The sequence below is a fragment of the Podarcis pityusensis genome, assembly GCF_964106645.2.
Source record: "Podarcis pityusensis genome assembly, chromosome: 4".
NCBI classification, from domain to species: Eukaryota; Metazoa; Chordata; class Lepidosauria; order Squamata; family Lacertidae; genus Podarcis; species Podarcis pityusensis.
Window position 1 is genome coordinate 65616127 of NC_138027.1, and position 13313 is coordinate 65629439.

At 39.5% G+C, this 13313-nt stretch overlaps 1 protein-coding gene across 4 annotated transcripts in view; it reads left to right on the plus strand.

The window, feature by feature from the left end:
* SH3KBP1 (SH3 domain containing kinase binding protein 1) overlaps window positions 1-13313 on the plus strand; it is a 136156-nt gene that overhangs the window by 61104 nt on the left and 61739 nt on the right. For all 4 annotated transcript variants that reach the window (XM_081001638.1, XM_081001640.1, XM_081001637.1 and 1 more), the window contains exon 4: window positions 10410-10516. In XM_081001638.1, coding sequence (XP_080857764.1) covers window positions 10410-10516 — 107 coding nt within the window. The remainder of the gene's footprint in view (window positions 1-10409; window positions 10517-13313) is intronic.

The following is a 13313-nucleotide window of genomic DNA, read 5'->3' on the forward strand; positions in this document are numbered from 1 at the left end:
TATTTAAAACATGACTAAAAGTCACACATCAGTAAAAATAAAAAAAATCCTTCCAGTAGCACCTTTAAGACCAACTAAGTTAGTTCTTGGTATGAGCTTTCGTGTGCAAGCACACTTCTTCAGATACACATCAGTAAAAAACAAATATACATACAACCATTATCATTAAAAATAAATATAAAATCAACATAACTAAATAATCTGTATTGCTGAAACAGAAAACCTTCAGAGCATTTATATCTTCTACATAAAGTGGAATACTTTAAATGAGGTTTGTGAGGAAAGAAATAGTGAGATATCGCTAAATACAAACGGGAAGTTTGCCTCTTCAGTCTTCTGAAAAAAACACAAAGGTTTTTTCCTTTAATCCATATACCAAAATGTTTGCTACTTTTAGGCATGAAAATATTCCTAGTGGAATCAAAAGGCTGTATCCAATATTAGTCATACTCAGAGCGGACCTATCAGATTGAATGGACATGATTTACTAAGGTGCATTAATTTGCAAGGGTCTACTTTGAATATAACTTAGTTGGCTGTATCCCAAAGAATGCATTTTTCTCCTCTTGTTAGAGGCCCCTAAAGGTTCCTGAGTATCATGGGAAACAAATAAGGAAATGCATGATTGAAAAACAGTTCGTTGAACAGTTGAAGAACAATTCATTTTGGAATGCTATATTTTTAGAATTCATTCTTTAAAACGAAACAAAAAATATGTTCATAAATGACATACTTTTGTCCTGTATTTTTAGTCAATATCTTACTTTATCCTGTTTAACAGAAAAAGTTAAGAATTGCTCACTTATATTAAAGCAAAAGAATCCTAAGGGGATATATATAGATATAGATATAGATATATAATATTTTCATTAACTTTTTTGTTCCAAAAATTAATGGAGTCTAAGCTGGACATAATCTGTTAGACATATTGCCCTTTTTGTAACATGTTTGGTGACATTTTCAGTCACCTCTGGGTTCGGCACACATATTCATCTTTCAGAAGACCATTAATTGGTCATTGCCTGTATTTTCTTTGATGATTAGAATGCATATAAAGATACTCAATTTTGTATTTAAATATTAGTCATATGCTCTCTCAAACTCCATTTGAGATAAATCAGCTGTTCCTTAAAAAAATGAGATGTTAAACAACTGCTGTTATGTGTTGCTAAGGATGAAGGCAATATAAATAACTTGCTATTGTATCCCTATGAAATAGTCTACAGTCTTGAACTGAAAATGTTTTTGAGATTTTAAAAAATATACCAATAACAGGCTTTCATTTATTTATATCCCTTGCACAACAAAAAAAGATTATCTGTTGATCTGTTTAAGTGATTTTGGGTTAACTTTTAATTAAGTATTTAACCATATTCTTAGTTCATTGAGTAAGGGGTAAGGGCGGGGGGAGATACAGTTTTCTCTGCCCATCCCTGCAGTACTAAAGAGAATATTTTATTTAAGCAGTTCGGAATCACTTAGGTGCTTGGTAATCTAATGAGAATTTTATTGTTCATGTGGGAGTATGTGCTAACTGAAGCGAATGGCATTAATCTAGCACTTCTGTAGGCTACAAATGTAGTTTAGTTATACAACAAAATGCCTTTCTCCTGACTCTTAATTCTATAGGTCATCTTATAGATACTCCTTATAGATATATATCTGCAGATACTGAATAGGATCTAAAGAGGGTATATGCATGCCCAAGGAAATATTGATTTTGAACAGCAGACTATTAATTATCCTTGTAACCCCTCAGTTTCAAAAGCTATTTTGCCCTGTGATATGCAAAGCTGCTGCTCAAATAGTCCAGAGTTCTTTTGCATGATGGAACTATTTTAAGATTCCTTAGCTCTTGGCCACGACATCATTATTTCTTTATTTTCCATTGCTGCAATGATAAGGTTAGTAGGTTCGCTTGCTTCATTGTATAGTGTTTGGTTTGCATTAATTGAGTGTCTGAGCAGTTTTCACTCCTACATGGAAACATTCAGACATTGCAAGAGGGGGTAGGGGAAAGTGAGGCTGTAAGCCCAATACAGTGGTACCTTGGGTTACAGATGCTTCAGGTTACAGGCTCCACTAACCCAGAAATAGTACCTCGGGTTAAGAACTTTGCTTCAGAATGAGAACAGAAATCACGCGGCGGCAGAGGGAGGCCCCATTAGCTAAAGTGGTACCTCAGGTGAAGAACAGTTTCAGGTTAAGAACAGACCTCCAGAACGAATTAAGTTCTTAACCCGAGGTACCACTGTACTGTGTTCCTTCCCAATTTTAGCAAAATCTTCCTCCAAGTCATCACAAAAGGCAGGGCTTTGTTGCACCCATGCCCCTCCTCACATGGCCTCTGAGGAGTGAATAGGTTTTGGAGCATGTTTGTTTTTTGGTCTTTTCAACTTCTAGTCTGTGATCAAAGAGGGAGGATTAGACTTGAAGGACATCTGCCCATAGGCCCAACTTTTGCCTTGTCTCAACTGAATAATAAGAGTTGTAAAAAAAAAAAAGAACTATCTGAGGACAGTCTCATTACAGTCGCACCTTGGTTTTCGAACAGCTTAGTTCACGAACAACTCAGAACTCGAACGTCGCAAACCTGGAAGTAGGTGTTCCAGTTTGTGAACTTTGCTTCGGAAGCTGAACCTCTGGCATATCTTCTGCAACTTCTGATTGGCTGCAGGAGCGTCCTGCAGCCAATCGGAAGTCACACCTTTGTTTCTGAATGTTTCAGAAGTCGAACGGACTTCTGGAACGCATTCTGTTCGAAAACTAAGTTACGACTGTATATAGTTATGTCCTCAGGTAGCACTAGACTTAGTTGTGTCTGGGTGGAGTTGGGAGGTTGCTGTTACTTTCTTGTCTGAGAGAGATAATAAAGTTCTTGATAATAAAGCTTCCTAACTGGTGTGCCCATGACAAGCTTCTAAGAGCTGCAGTTTTTATCCAAGTGCCACAATTGGTTGAGTTATCAATTACTGACTTTGACAGAGATGATTTATACTATACATTTGTCTGGGTCTGTCAGTGTCTGCCATGGTAATTAATGATATCTTCATTGCAGTATAATACATTAAGCACATGTTATTCTTTGACACAGATAAAAACTAGAATAGCAGTTGGATCCTGATTGAACTCATAGATTATTTATGTAGATTTTTTTTTGGCTAAGAAATTCATGTCTCTCCTTTGGAGACAGTACAGTGCTGAAGTGTGTTATCTGGTGACAATTTTTTTCTACAGCTGCTTTCTAAAATAAGCTGGTGAATTACTTAAAGACTTGCATGCATTTTTATAAATCTTTCTTTGTAGCAGACAGTTATACTTTTTAAAAAATCCAAATACTGATATCTAGGGTTATAACGGGTGAATTTTTAAATAGATATGAATTTCTGTCAAAGCTCTGCAATTGCGCTGTTAAGAAAAGTTTAATAGTGCACTTCGTTTAAGTAAGAATTACTTTTTTTGATTGGATTGCATAATGGTACTTAGATTTATTTTTATTTATTAATACATTTATAATCCAGATTTTCTCCAAAGGTGAAAGAGCTATGTTAATAATAATGGCTCCAAAACTCAGCATTATACTAATCCAATTTTAGAACAAGCCATGTTGTTTGTTTCTTTGCCTGACGCCCCCCCCCCCCGCCATTATGCCTTTAGTTGCCTATGCCAAACTCTGTCTCAAGAGGCTACACAGAAGAATATATTCTAACTTGTGCTGAAGAATCCTTCTCTAGCATGCACCTAATTCTTCAAATCCACGTATGTTATCTCAACTAAAACTTTAAGGTAAAGGGCAGAATTGATCTGTTTGACAAGAGTTAGGTAAAGCAGATTAGATAAATCCACCCTCGGCTGCATAAACTGCACACCTGAGCGGGTATCCCTAACTGTTGACCATGCTAGCTGGGACTGATGGAAGTTGGTGTACAATAACATCTGGAGGGCTCTCCATCCGTGTAATGGGGTAATTTTTGGCATTTTACAAGACATGTTCTAACTAAAAGGGTGGTGGTGCCAAATGGCTGTAAATGACCAGGAAGATCCCCAAAGCAAAGAGCCTGGGCTCTTGTTCACTCCAGAATCATTGCCATCTATTCACATTCAGGATTTTCTCTTTTTCCCTTATGCTCTTTATTATTGATAGGTTTCCCATTTCAAAGTCACCTAGTTTGATACAGTGGTACCTCGGGTTAAGTACTTAATTCGTTCCGGAGGTCTGCTCTTAACCTGAAACTGTACTTAACCTGAAGCACCACTTTAGCTAATGGGGCCTCCTGCTGCTGCCGTGCCGCCGGAACACGATTTCTGTTCTCATCCTGAAGCAAAGTTCTTAACCTGAAGCACTATTTCTGGGTTAGCGGAGTCTGGAACCTGAAGCGTATGTAACCTGAAGCGTATGTAACCCGAGGTACCACTGTACTGTGTTTTTCTTTACAGTTTCTGTAGTCTCCATCTATCTTCTTCAAATATTTGAAACCTGCCATTTCCCCCCACAAAGAACATTTTTCTGGATTCCCACAGAATTTTCTGTATGTGGGGAGGGAGAGATATGTGGATAACTTATACAGGTGGTGGCCATTTTGCGCGGGGGTTCCGTACCTGACCCCTGCACGCATCGGCAGAATGTATAAGCATGCCCTACCCCATTACGCCCCACTCCTCCCTCATTACGCCCTCTTCGGTTTCCATGCCTAAAATGATTGTTGCCTGTATCACATTACTTTTTAATGTACATGTAATTAAATCATTAGGGACACGGGTGGCGCTGTGGGTTAAACCACAGAGCCTAGGACTTGCTGATCAGAAGGTTGGCGGTTGAAATCCCCGCGATGGGGTGAGCTCCCGTTGCTCAGTCCCTGCTCCTGCCAACCTAGCAGTTCGAAAGCACGTCAAAGTGCAAGTAGATAAAGAGGTACCGCTCCAGCAGGAAGGTAAACGGCGTTTCCGTGCGCTGCTCTGGTTCGCCAGAAGCGGCTTAGTCATGCTGGCCACATGACCCGGAAGCTGTACGCCGGCTCCCTAGGCCAATAAAGCAAGATGAGCGCCGCAACCCCAGAGTCGGACCTAATGGTCAGGGGTCCCTTTACCTTTACCTTTAATTAAATCATTAAGCTTACACAAGAAGAACAACACCTCTCTCCAACTGGTCTTTCCAACTTTTACTTTTGACACAAAATGGTGTAACAGTTCTTCGAGTTGTAAAAGATGAGATAAAGAAATGTAACAGGTGACCTTATAGACTCATTTTTTGTGTCTTGAGAATTTTTCTGAATGGCAAACTAAATTAGACTCTAACAGTGACATCCAAGAATTAATGATTACAGATTCATATGCCTAAAAGCATGTGAAAGATGCCAGCAGATGTCAAAATTTTAGGCGTTTTTCTGTTGTGTTTCTGCTACTCATCCTGAAGCACCTGTAGGACAGGCTGCAGTGTCACTGCGCAGCAGATAACTTGCAATGTGGCGTGAAAAATACATGACAATGTAATTGGAAGATAACAAATACATAATCTTGAAACCTTTTACTTGAAATGATTATGTACCGCGAGAAAAAAAAAGTCAAGCTTGGCAGGCAGGAAATGCATTGGGTGTGTAAGACTATAAATCAAGAGGCAAAGGGTGTTGTTTTATTCATAGAATGAAATTGCTGGAATGGTCCCAAAGGACAATTGAGCCCAACTCCACTGCCTAAAGGCAGCGCTGAGCCAGTTGTATATGCATCAGAAAAGAGAGCTGTGACATGCTCCCACTGTGCACAAGCAATTCAGTATCCCTTCTCCCATAAGACATTATGAAGACAGAGCCATGTGTATAGCCTGTCACTACAGTGGAAAAGAAATGGTTTCCCCTGCTTCTCTTGGGCTCCCACATCTATTGGAGTTGGTGATAAAGAAGGAGGGAGATTAGGAAGAATATGATGGGCCAGGCAAACTCCCATTTCAGGAATTAGTAGCAAGGCTGACCTACATATTATTAGCAAATCTAATTACCTAAAAAACATAACAGAAGGCTGTATGTTTAGGCACGATTCCTTTGGAGGCAGAGTCATGAAAACCTTAGTTTGAACTCTAGTTAGATTTTTGGAAAATAGTATTTTAGCTTTTTTTTTCCCTTGGAAAAATTAGTAACTTTTCCAGAGCTATTTCTCTGTAGGGATTGATTCCGAAGCTTCTCAATTAGTTAGATTATAAGTACATTTGCATGTTACCAAAACCTTAATAGGTTCAACCATTTCAAAAACACTGATCCTTCCACAATTCCTAAAATAAATTTATGTACTATGAACAAATAAGCAGGTATTACTTGTCTATATTATTTTAGCAACCACGAATGACCTGTGCTAAATATTGGAAAAGAAGAAATACTCGCTGCCTATATCTGGGGCTTTGCAACACTGAATACAATGACATGGGAGAATTCATGAGAACCAATTTAAAGAATGGGAACTTCATAAGGTTTCTTTTGGTATGTAAAATAGGATCATAAAACAGTTGCCTTCCCCCCACATACGTGTATTAATTTCTGTAAAAGACATGAAATATTTAGCTATTTGATGATTTCTAAATTCTCAGAAGGAAGGTTACCATTTAAATGTATACTTTTTCCCCATTGTTTGAGACAGGAGCAGATTAAAGCCCCATTGATTAAAACTGCCTCACATTAATGAACCAACTAAAACTTTGGCTTGATTGATCTACCCCTTAAATTTACACCCCTGCTTCAAATACAGTGGGGAAATTTAAATGTTCAGGGATAACTACTTAGGACTAAAAAAAAAAAAAATACTAATTAAATTGATTTAGCATGCCCTTCCAATAAGTGTTTTCATCATATATTTTTTCAACTGTGTTTGACTCATTTTGGTATCTATGCAAATTCTCTTTGCTGGAAGCAAAACCAGCTTTTCAAATATACAGCTTATAGAGACAAGGTCTAGTTTCCAAGGAGACCTACTAGCATAGCGCAGAAGTAATAGAATTAAATTACTTACATATTTTGAACAGTGTTCTTAAAACACATTTTGATTTGGTTTGAATATTTCAGTATGCATGGGGAAATGATTACTATTGTAGGATAAAATGTAACATTTTACAGGATTGCTAAATATATAACATTTTAAAATTAGAATATTTAATATGATTTATATTATATTAATTTTTAAAAATGTGATTTGAATGAATGTTATGAGATCCAATTATTTGTTAATAGCAATAAAGAAAACATTAGACCAAATCTGAACGAACATATTCGTTTCCACAGCAGGGAGTAAAGGGGAGATAGTCTTGGAACACACCAAACTGATTTGAAAATATTCCACAACATTTATGTACTGCTTTTATCGTTTTTGTATAAATATTGCTCCCTAAACAAGCCTGCTGCATAAACCTGAGAGGAAAAATGGCTTTATGGCAGATGATGATGCAAAGTCCTCTATGCTGTCGAGAGTCACAATTATGCGGATGCATCTGGTAGCCAGCCCTCAATGAACAGATCTTTGTCTCCAAACTCCTGAGGCCCTTAAGAGACCCCACATCAGGGCTTGCAATGAGATCACGCTCACCCACCAACTGTCCTCTCTGGCTAATGCCCTGCTGACAGCTCTAAAAGGTAAAGGGGACCCCTGACCAATAGGTCCAGTCATGCCCGACTCTGGGGTTGCGGCGCTCATTTCACTTTATTGGCCAAGGGAGCCAGCGTACAGCTTCCGGGTCATGTGGCCAGCATGACTAATCCGCTTCTGGCGAACCAGAGCAGCGCACGGAAACGCCGTTTACCTTCCCGCCGGAGCGGTACCTATTTATCTACTTGCACTGCATGCTTTCGAACTGCTAGGTTGACAGGAGCAGGGACCGAGCAACTGGAGCTCACCCCGTCGCAGGGATTCGAACCGCAGACCTTCTGATCGGCAAGTCCTCGGCTCTGTGATTTTAACCCACAGTGCCACCCGCGTCCCGCTGACAGCTCTCACAATCAGCCACTGATCTGCAGGCTTGGTAAAATTTCTTTCCAGTTCTGTCAACAGGCAGCCAGCCAAATTGCACAACGAAGTTTGGCATTAGCCTACATAAGCAGCACATGAACATAAAGAAGAGATGGACTGAACAGCTATTTATGTCCCGCTTTAGCCTTAATGGTACTCAATGATAGGTCTGTTCCATCCCATTTTAATGCTGAAAGAGCACGTAAAAAGTCGGCATTTATCTTGTAAGCATTCTGTACATGTTTTTCTATGTAAAATAAGTAGTTTCTAATCTACACACTTCTCAGTGCTTTCCACTGAATTTATCTGTAATACAGGATGAGACTTTTAAAAGAGGCCCCGTGGAACATGTGTGCTCTGTATCCACGGGGCCTCTTTTAAAAGACTCACCCTGTATTTGTACACATCTTTTTTCATAAAGATGATGATGATGATGATGATGATGATTATTATTAATGTTGTGTTCCAGTCCACAAGCTGGTTCAGAAGTGTCAGGCCCGTCAGCTTTGAAAAGCAGACCAAACTAATTCCTCTTTCATCCCTAATGCTAAGGCTGAACTCACCAATATCAGGTCTCTGTTGATTCTCAATGGGCGGATCACAGAGGGACATTCCTTGCTGTTCACTTCTATCTCCCCTCTTCCCCCCCCCCCGGCTCTCTCTCCTCCCCCCCTTCTTTGTTGTGGGTAGAAATGGGTCTTTGCACCAAAATGCATCAAATTTGTTTTTGTCAGCATTCTGGAACCCCGGCGGTGTGGATGTTGCTTGTACCACCCTCAAATATTTACTACAGGGCCATATAAAAAGGACAGGTTAATACTCGTATTTCTCACACCTTTTTGAATACCTGACCTGGCTAATAATATTAAGCCAGTGATTTTTATACCTGGACTTTTGTGTCACTTCTTCCATGGCTTGCTTTTGCTGGCACAGTTCAAAGGGTTGGGTTAATCATCAAATAACAAAGCAGTATAAAAAATACCCCTTTTGTATGGTAGGGTTACCTTTTGATTGTAGCAATTGTTCTGCTGCCATCAGAAGTAATAATAAGAATTTAACATGAGGAGTGCAATTGAGAGTTCTTCCTGGTGAGTGTTTTCTTCAGAATGGTTAGCGGTATAAACTGACATGCTGAGCTGACCTGTGCCGCTGCGTCAGTAACTGTTGTTAGCTTTTATTCAGAGAGCTCTTTCAGAAATGTCATAGGTTAGGTGGCAATTAGAGCCCCACATGCGTGTGACCTACACACTTCTAGCTGAGGAGGAACTTGCTCTATAATTCAACGAAAAATAATTTTGTTCACTAAGAGAATACCTAATTTGAATAGGAGGTTAAATAAAATAGAAGGTTAAATAAAAAGTTCATGTGTACTTGCAAGTGGCGTAGAGAAGCAGGCTATTTCGCATAATTGAATGGATGCTTTCATAAAACCTAGTAGTTAAAATGACATTTGTTTCTTTTACAAAAGTCAGTAACTTTTTTAGAGTTGAAAATCTTGGGCAAGGAGGCAGTAGAGTATAGCTTTCTTAGTGAAATTAAGATAACCACAGCCCTCTTCAGAAATTCCAAAAAGGGAAAGTAGACACATGAAAATGAGTGTAGAATGTACTGTAGAGATGAGTGTGTCAGCTCTGCCTGCACTCTGTCACCTTCCAAATCATAGAAGGCAACAGTCTTCAGCTTGGAACCATTTGTAGGTTTTTGCTCCACATTGCATTTAGTCACATTCTGTAAGTTGGAGGGAGATGGCGCTATGGTCGCTTAGAGCAACCTCCCCCTCCACCTGCTAAAGTTGTGGTGGACCTTGGTTTCTCAAATTTCAGCTGCACCCTGTGGGACATCAAAATTTGGCCCCTCTCGCCTTCCATTCAACACGGTAGTTACAGCGTCGCCTGCAGAGTCCCTAAGGCGCCATGCCCAGTGCGACTGAACCAATCTCTCTTCCCTAAACCCACCTCCGCTGCAGTCTCCTCTGCTGTGGGCACACCCTGCTGCCTTCACGCCACTGTCTTCTGCCACAGGCACACCCACTACCTTCTGTGGCAGAGTGTACCTTCAGCAAAAGTGGAGGAGGTGGGGCAGAGGGGAGGGGAGGATGTACCTATGTGGGAAACAAGGGTGGTGAGCAGCGTACTCCTTCACCCCAAATCTGCCTTAGACGACCTCCCCACCTTGCCTCATGGGAGGTCTAGCTGTGACTAGGACACTCCTCTCTCTACCCCCTCCTCACCCGTCTCCTTTTCCCTGAAGTTTGTGAAGCTCATACTCAGTAAACATACTGCATTTGTTGTTGCTGTAGTGCTCTAGGTTTCCTGTAATTTTTAGACGTGTGTTGAGAAAGGGCAGCATAGCTAACTACTTTGTAGTGAAGTTGATAGTTCAAGCACAAATGTTATAATTAATAATGTTTTTAACTTTTTATGTAGGTGATCGAAATAGGCGGAGAAGATGTCAGGTGGCTTTCAGTTATATGCCTCAGAATGAAGATGAACTAGAGTTGAAAGTTGGAGATATCATAGAGGTGGTTGGAGAAGTAAGTAGCACTCATATGCTTAGAAAAGTACTCCATTGTTGGTTCAGTGGATGTATGTGTTCTTATTTTGTATTTTTATGTCGTGAACTGCTGTGATCTTCAGATGAAGGGCAGTATACAAATTTAAATAATAATAATATAGACAATCCAAGGAAGATTCAGTAACAGTGTCTGTAACAGTTTTCTTGTAACAGTGACAAGAACGTCAGCATACATGTAGGACGTTTTATGTGGCCTGTGGGATTCTTTGCTATCTAAGAGGGGAGTGGTTGGACAGAATATATTGTGCATAAAATCCCAAATAACTCTGTGATACCATAACCCTATGAAAAATATGTGATTGTGGTACTTAAAAAGCAGCAAACCATTTTAAATGTGTTCAGCTGAATAAAAAATAGCACGCATGATAAAATCAGTAGAAGTTAAACCAAGAAATCTTTGGCTCAGTACATGAATCCTCAATTTTTATTTTATTCCTATGAAGGCAAGCATTACTTCAGTGCTTGATGTTGGAACAATACCCTATGCTAGATTGCTAATATCATGATGGATGTTTACTATGTATGCGTATGGGAGATAGGCTGTTTCATGAATAATGCATTTTCATTTGTAACCTTTTATTGGCTTAAATTAATAGCACCATTTCATACAATATGGCGCAAGACTGGCTCAATTTGGGATTGCTAAATTTCAGAGTCAGCGTTGTGTACAGTTTACAGTGCATTATAACCTCTATCCTTGTGTCTTGTCGCACTTCACAGTTTGTTTACATAGAATCATAGAATCATAGAGTTGGAAGAGACCACAAGGGCCATCGAGTCCAACCCCCTGCCAAGCAGGAAACACCATCAGAGCACTCCTGACATATGGTTGTCAAGCCTCTGCTTAAAGACCTCCAAAGAAGGAGACTCCACCACACTCCACATGTCTTACCTATATTCATTTCTTATTCGTATTAATACAGCACCTTCAAAATGCACTGCGCTTTGAATAATAACAAGCAAAAAAAATCAACAACCTTAAAATTTGCGTGCAGGGAAAGATAGGGAGGGAGGGAGGGAGGGAGGGAGGGAGGGAGGGAGGTGCAGGTAACTGGAAGAATATGCTTTCGGTTCAGTTACAGTTACTTAGGCTTGGTTTCAGTAGGGAATCAGGACTTAAAGGGTTTTGAGGAGGATTAAAAAGAAAGATGTGGCATCACATAGGTTTACTTGGAAGGAGTTGCATGTGTAAGCAACAGTGGAGGAATCTTTGATGGGCTGACTGAGAGGGGTGGTTGTGAAACCAGGGGTTAGCAAACTTTTTCAGCAGGGGGCCGGTCCACTGTCCCTCAGACCATGTGGGGGGCCTGACTATATTTTGAAAAAGAAATATGAACAAATTCCTATGCCCCAGAAGTAACCCAGAGATGCATTCTAAATAAGAGCATACATTCTACTCATGTAAAAACACCAGGGAGACCCCAGAAATAACCCAGAAATGCATTTTAAATAAAAGGGCACATTCTACTCATGTAAAAACACGCTGATTCCTGGACCGTCCATGGGCCGGATTGAGAAGGCAATTGGGCTGGATCTGGCCCCCAGGCCTTAGCTTGCCTACCCCTGAACTAGACCAACTTTCGCCTTCAGCTTGGTGTACATTTCAGTTTGTGTGCGTGTGTGTGTGTGTGTAGGGCTCAGGCGATTTGTGGGTTCCAGGAGAAGACCTCAAGTACGCGATGCACCCACAGGCATCATGTTGCTGAACTCTGATCTATTTTCTCTTTCCCACCCCTTCCCCCATTGCTCAGTTTCTTACAAAAACAAACAAGTGATATTTCCAAAATCTAGTATTTCTTCAAAACAATTGCACTACAGAAGTATTCTTTGTTTATATATATTTCTCTCTCTGTGTGTGTGTGTGTGTGTGTTCAGCTTTAGTCACCTACCTGTTTGGAAATTTTTGCAACAATGTAGTCTGTTTTGAATCAATAGGCTTATTAATTTTTTCAATTATTTTAAAAATGATAATTACACAGCCATTTCCAAACTGAACTGCCTTTTTATTTTCTTTTTAAACCTGTATCAAACTGAAAATACTCAGTAAAACAAGGTGTTGTAACATTTTCAGTAAGCTTTTTTAACTTAGTTTTGTACAGTCGCTTCCCAAATAATTGTGGTTTTTTTTAATTAAAAAAACCATTTCTTTTTGCTAGAAAGAAGGGTTTGGGACCCATGTTAGAGACTAATCTTTTGCATACAGAAACTGTCCTCTTCTGTCACTTTTCTGTGGACGGACAATGTCTGATGGATGGAAATTATTAAAATGTCAAGAATATCCTTAGCTGATCTAAAGAATGAGTCATTCCTTGCTGTTACATTCTAACCCAAGGGCATTTGGTATTTAGGGACTGTCATTTCCTAGCAGGAAGCTGCTGCTCCATGTGGAATAGTTTTGCATAGGAGGAACTAAATCATTTTATGTGACATATTTATTTTTAATGCTGTTAGGCTAGTAAATAATTCATTCAGGGCTTTCCAATAGAAATAACTTCTGTATTGTGTTGACATATTCCTTGTCTTCAATTCAGAGTACTCAAGTCTGGTAGCATCATTCATATAACAAAAATGATAACATCAAGAATTATTGTCCACAGTAGTATAAATGAAATAACATGGCCATTTTTTACTCTTTCTGTTGAAATATTGATTAAATTTCCATTTCAGCCCAGAAGCGGTTGAGTTCATTTGGAAATTAAACTAATCATAACAAATGCAAGAATTTTGTGGTGCGGTTACTATGGAATTAATTGCTA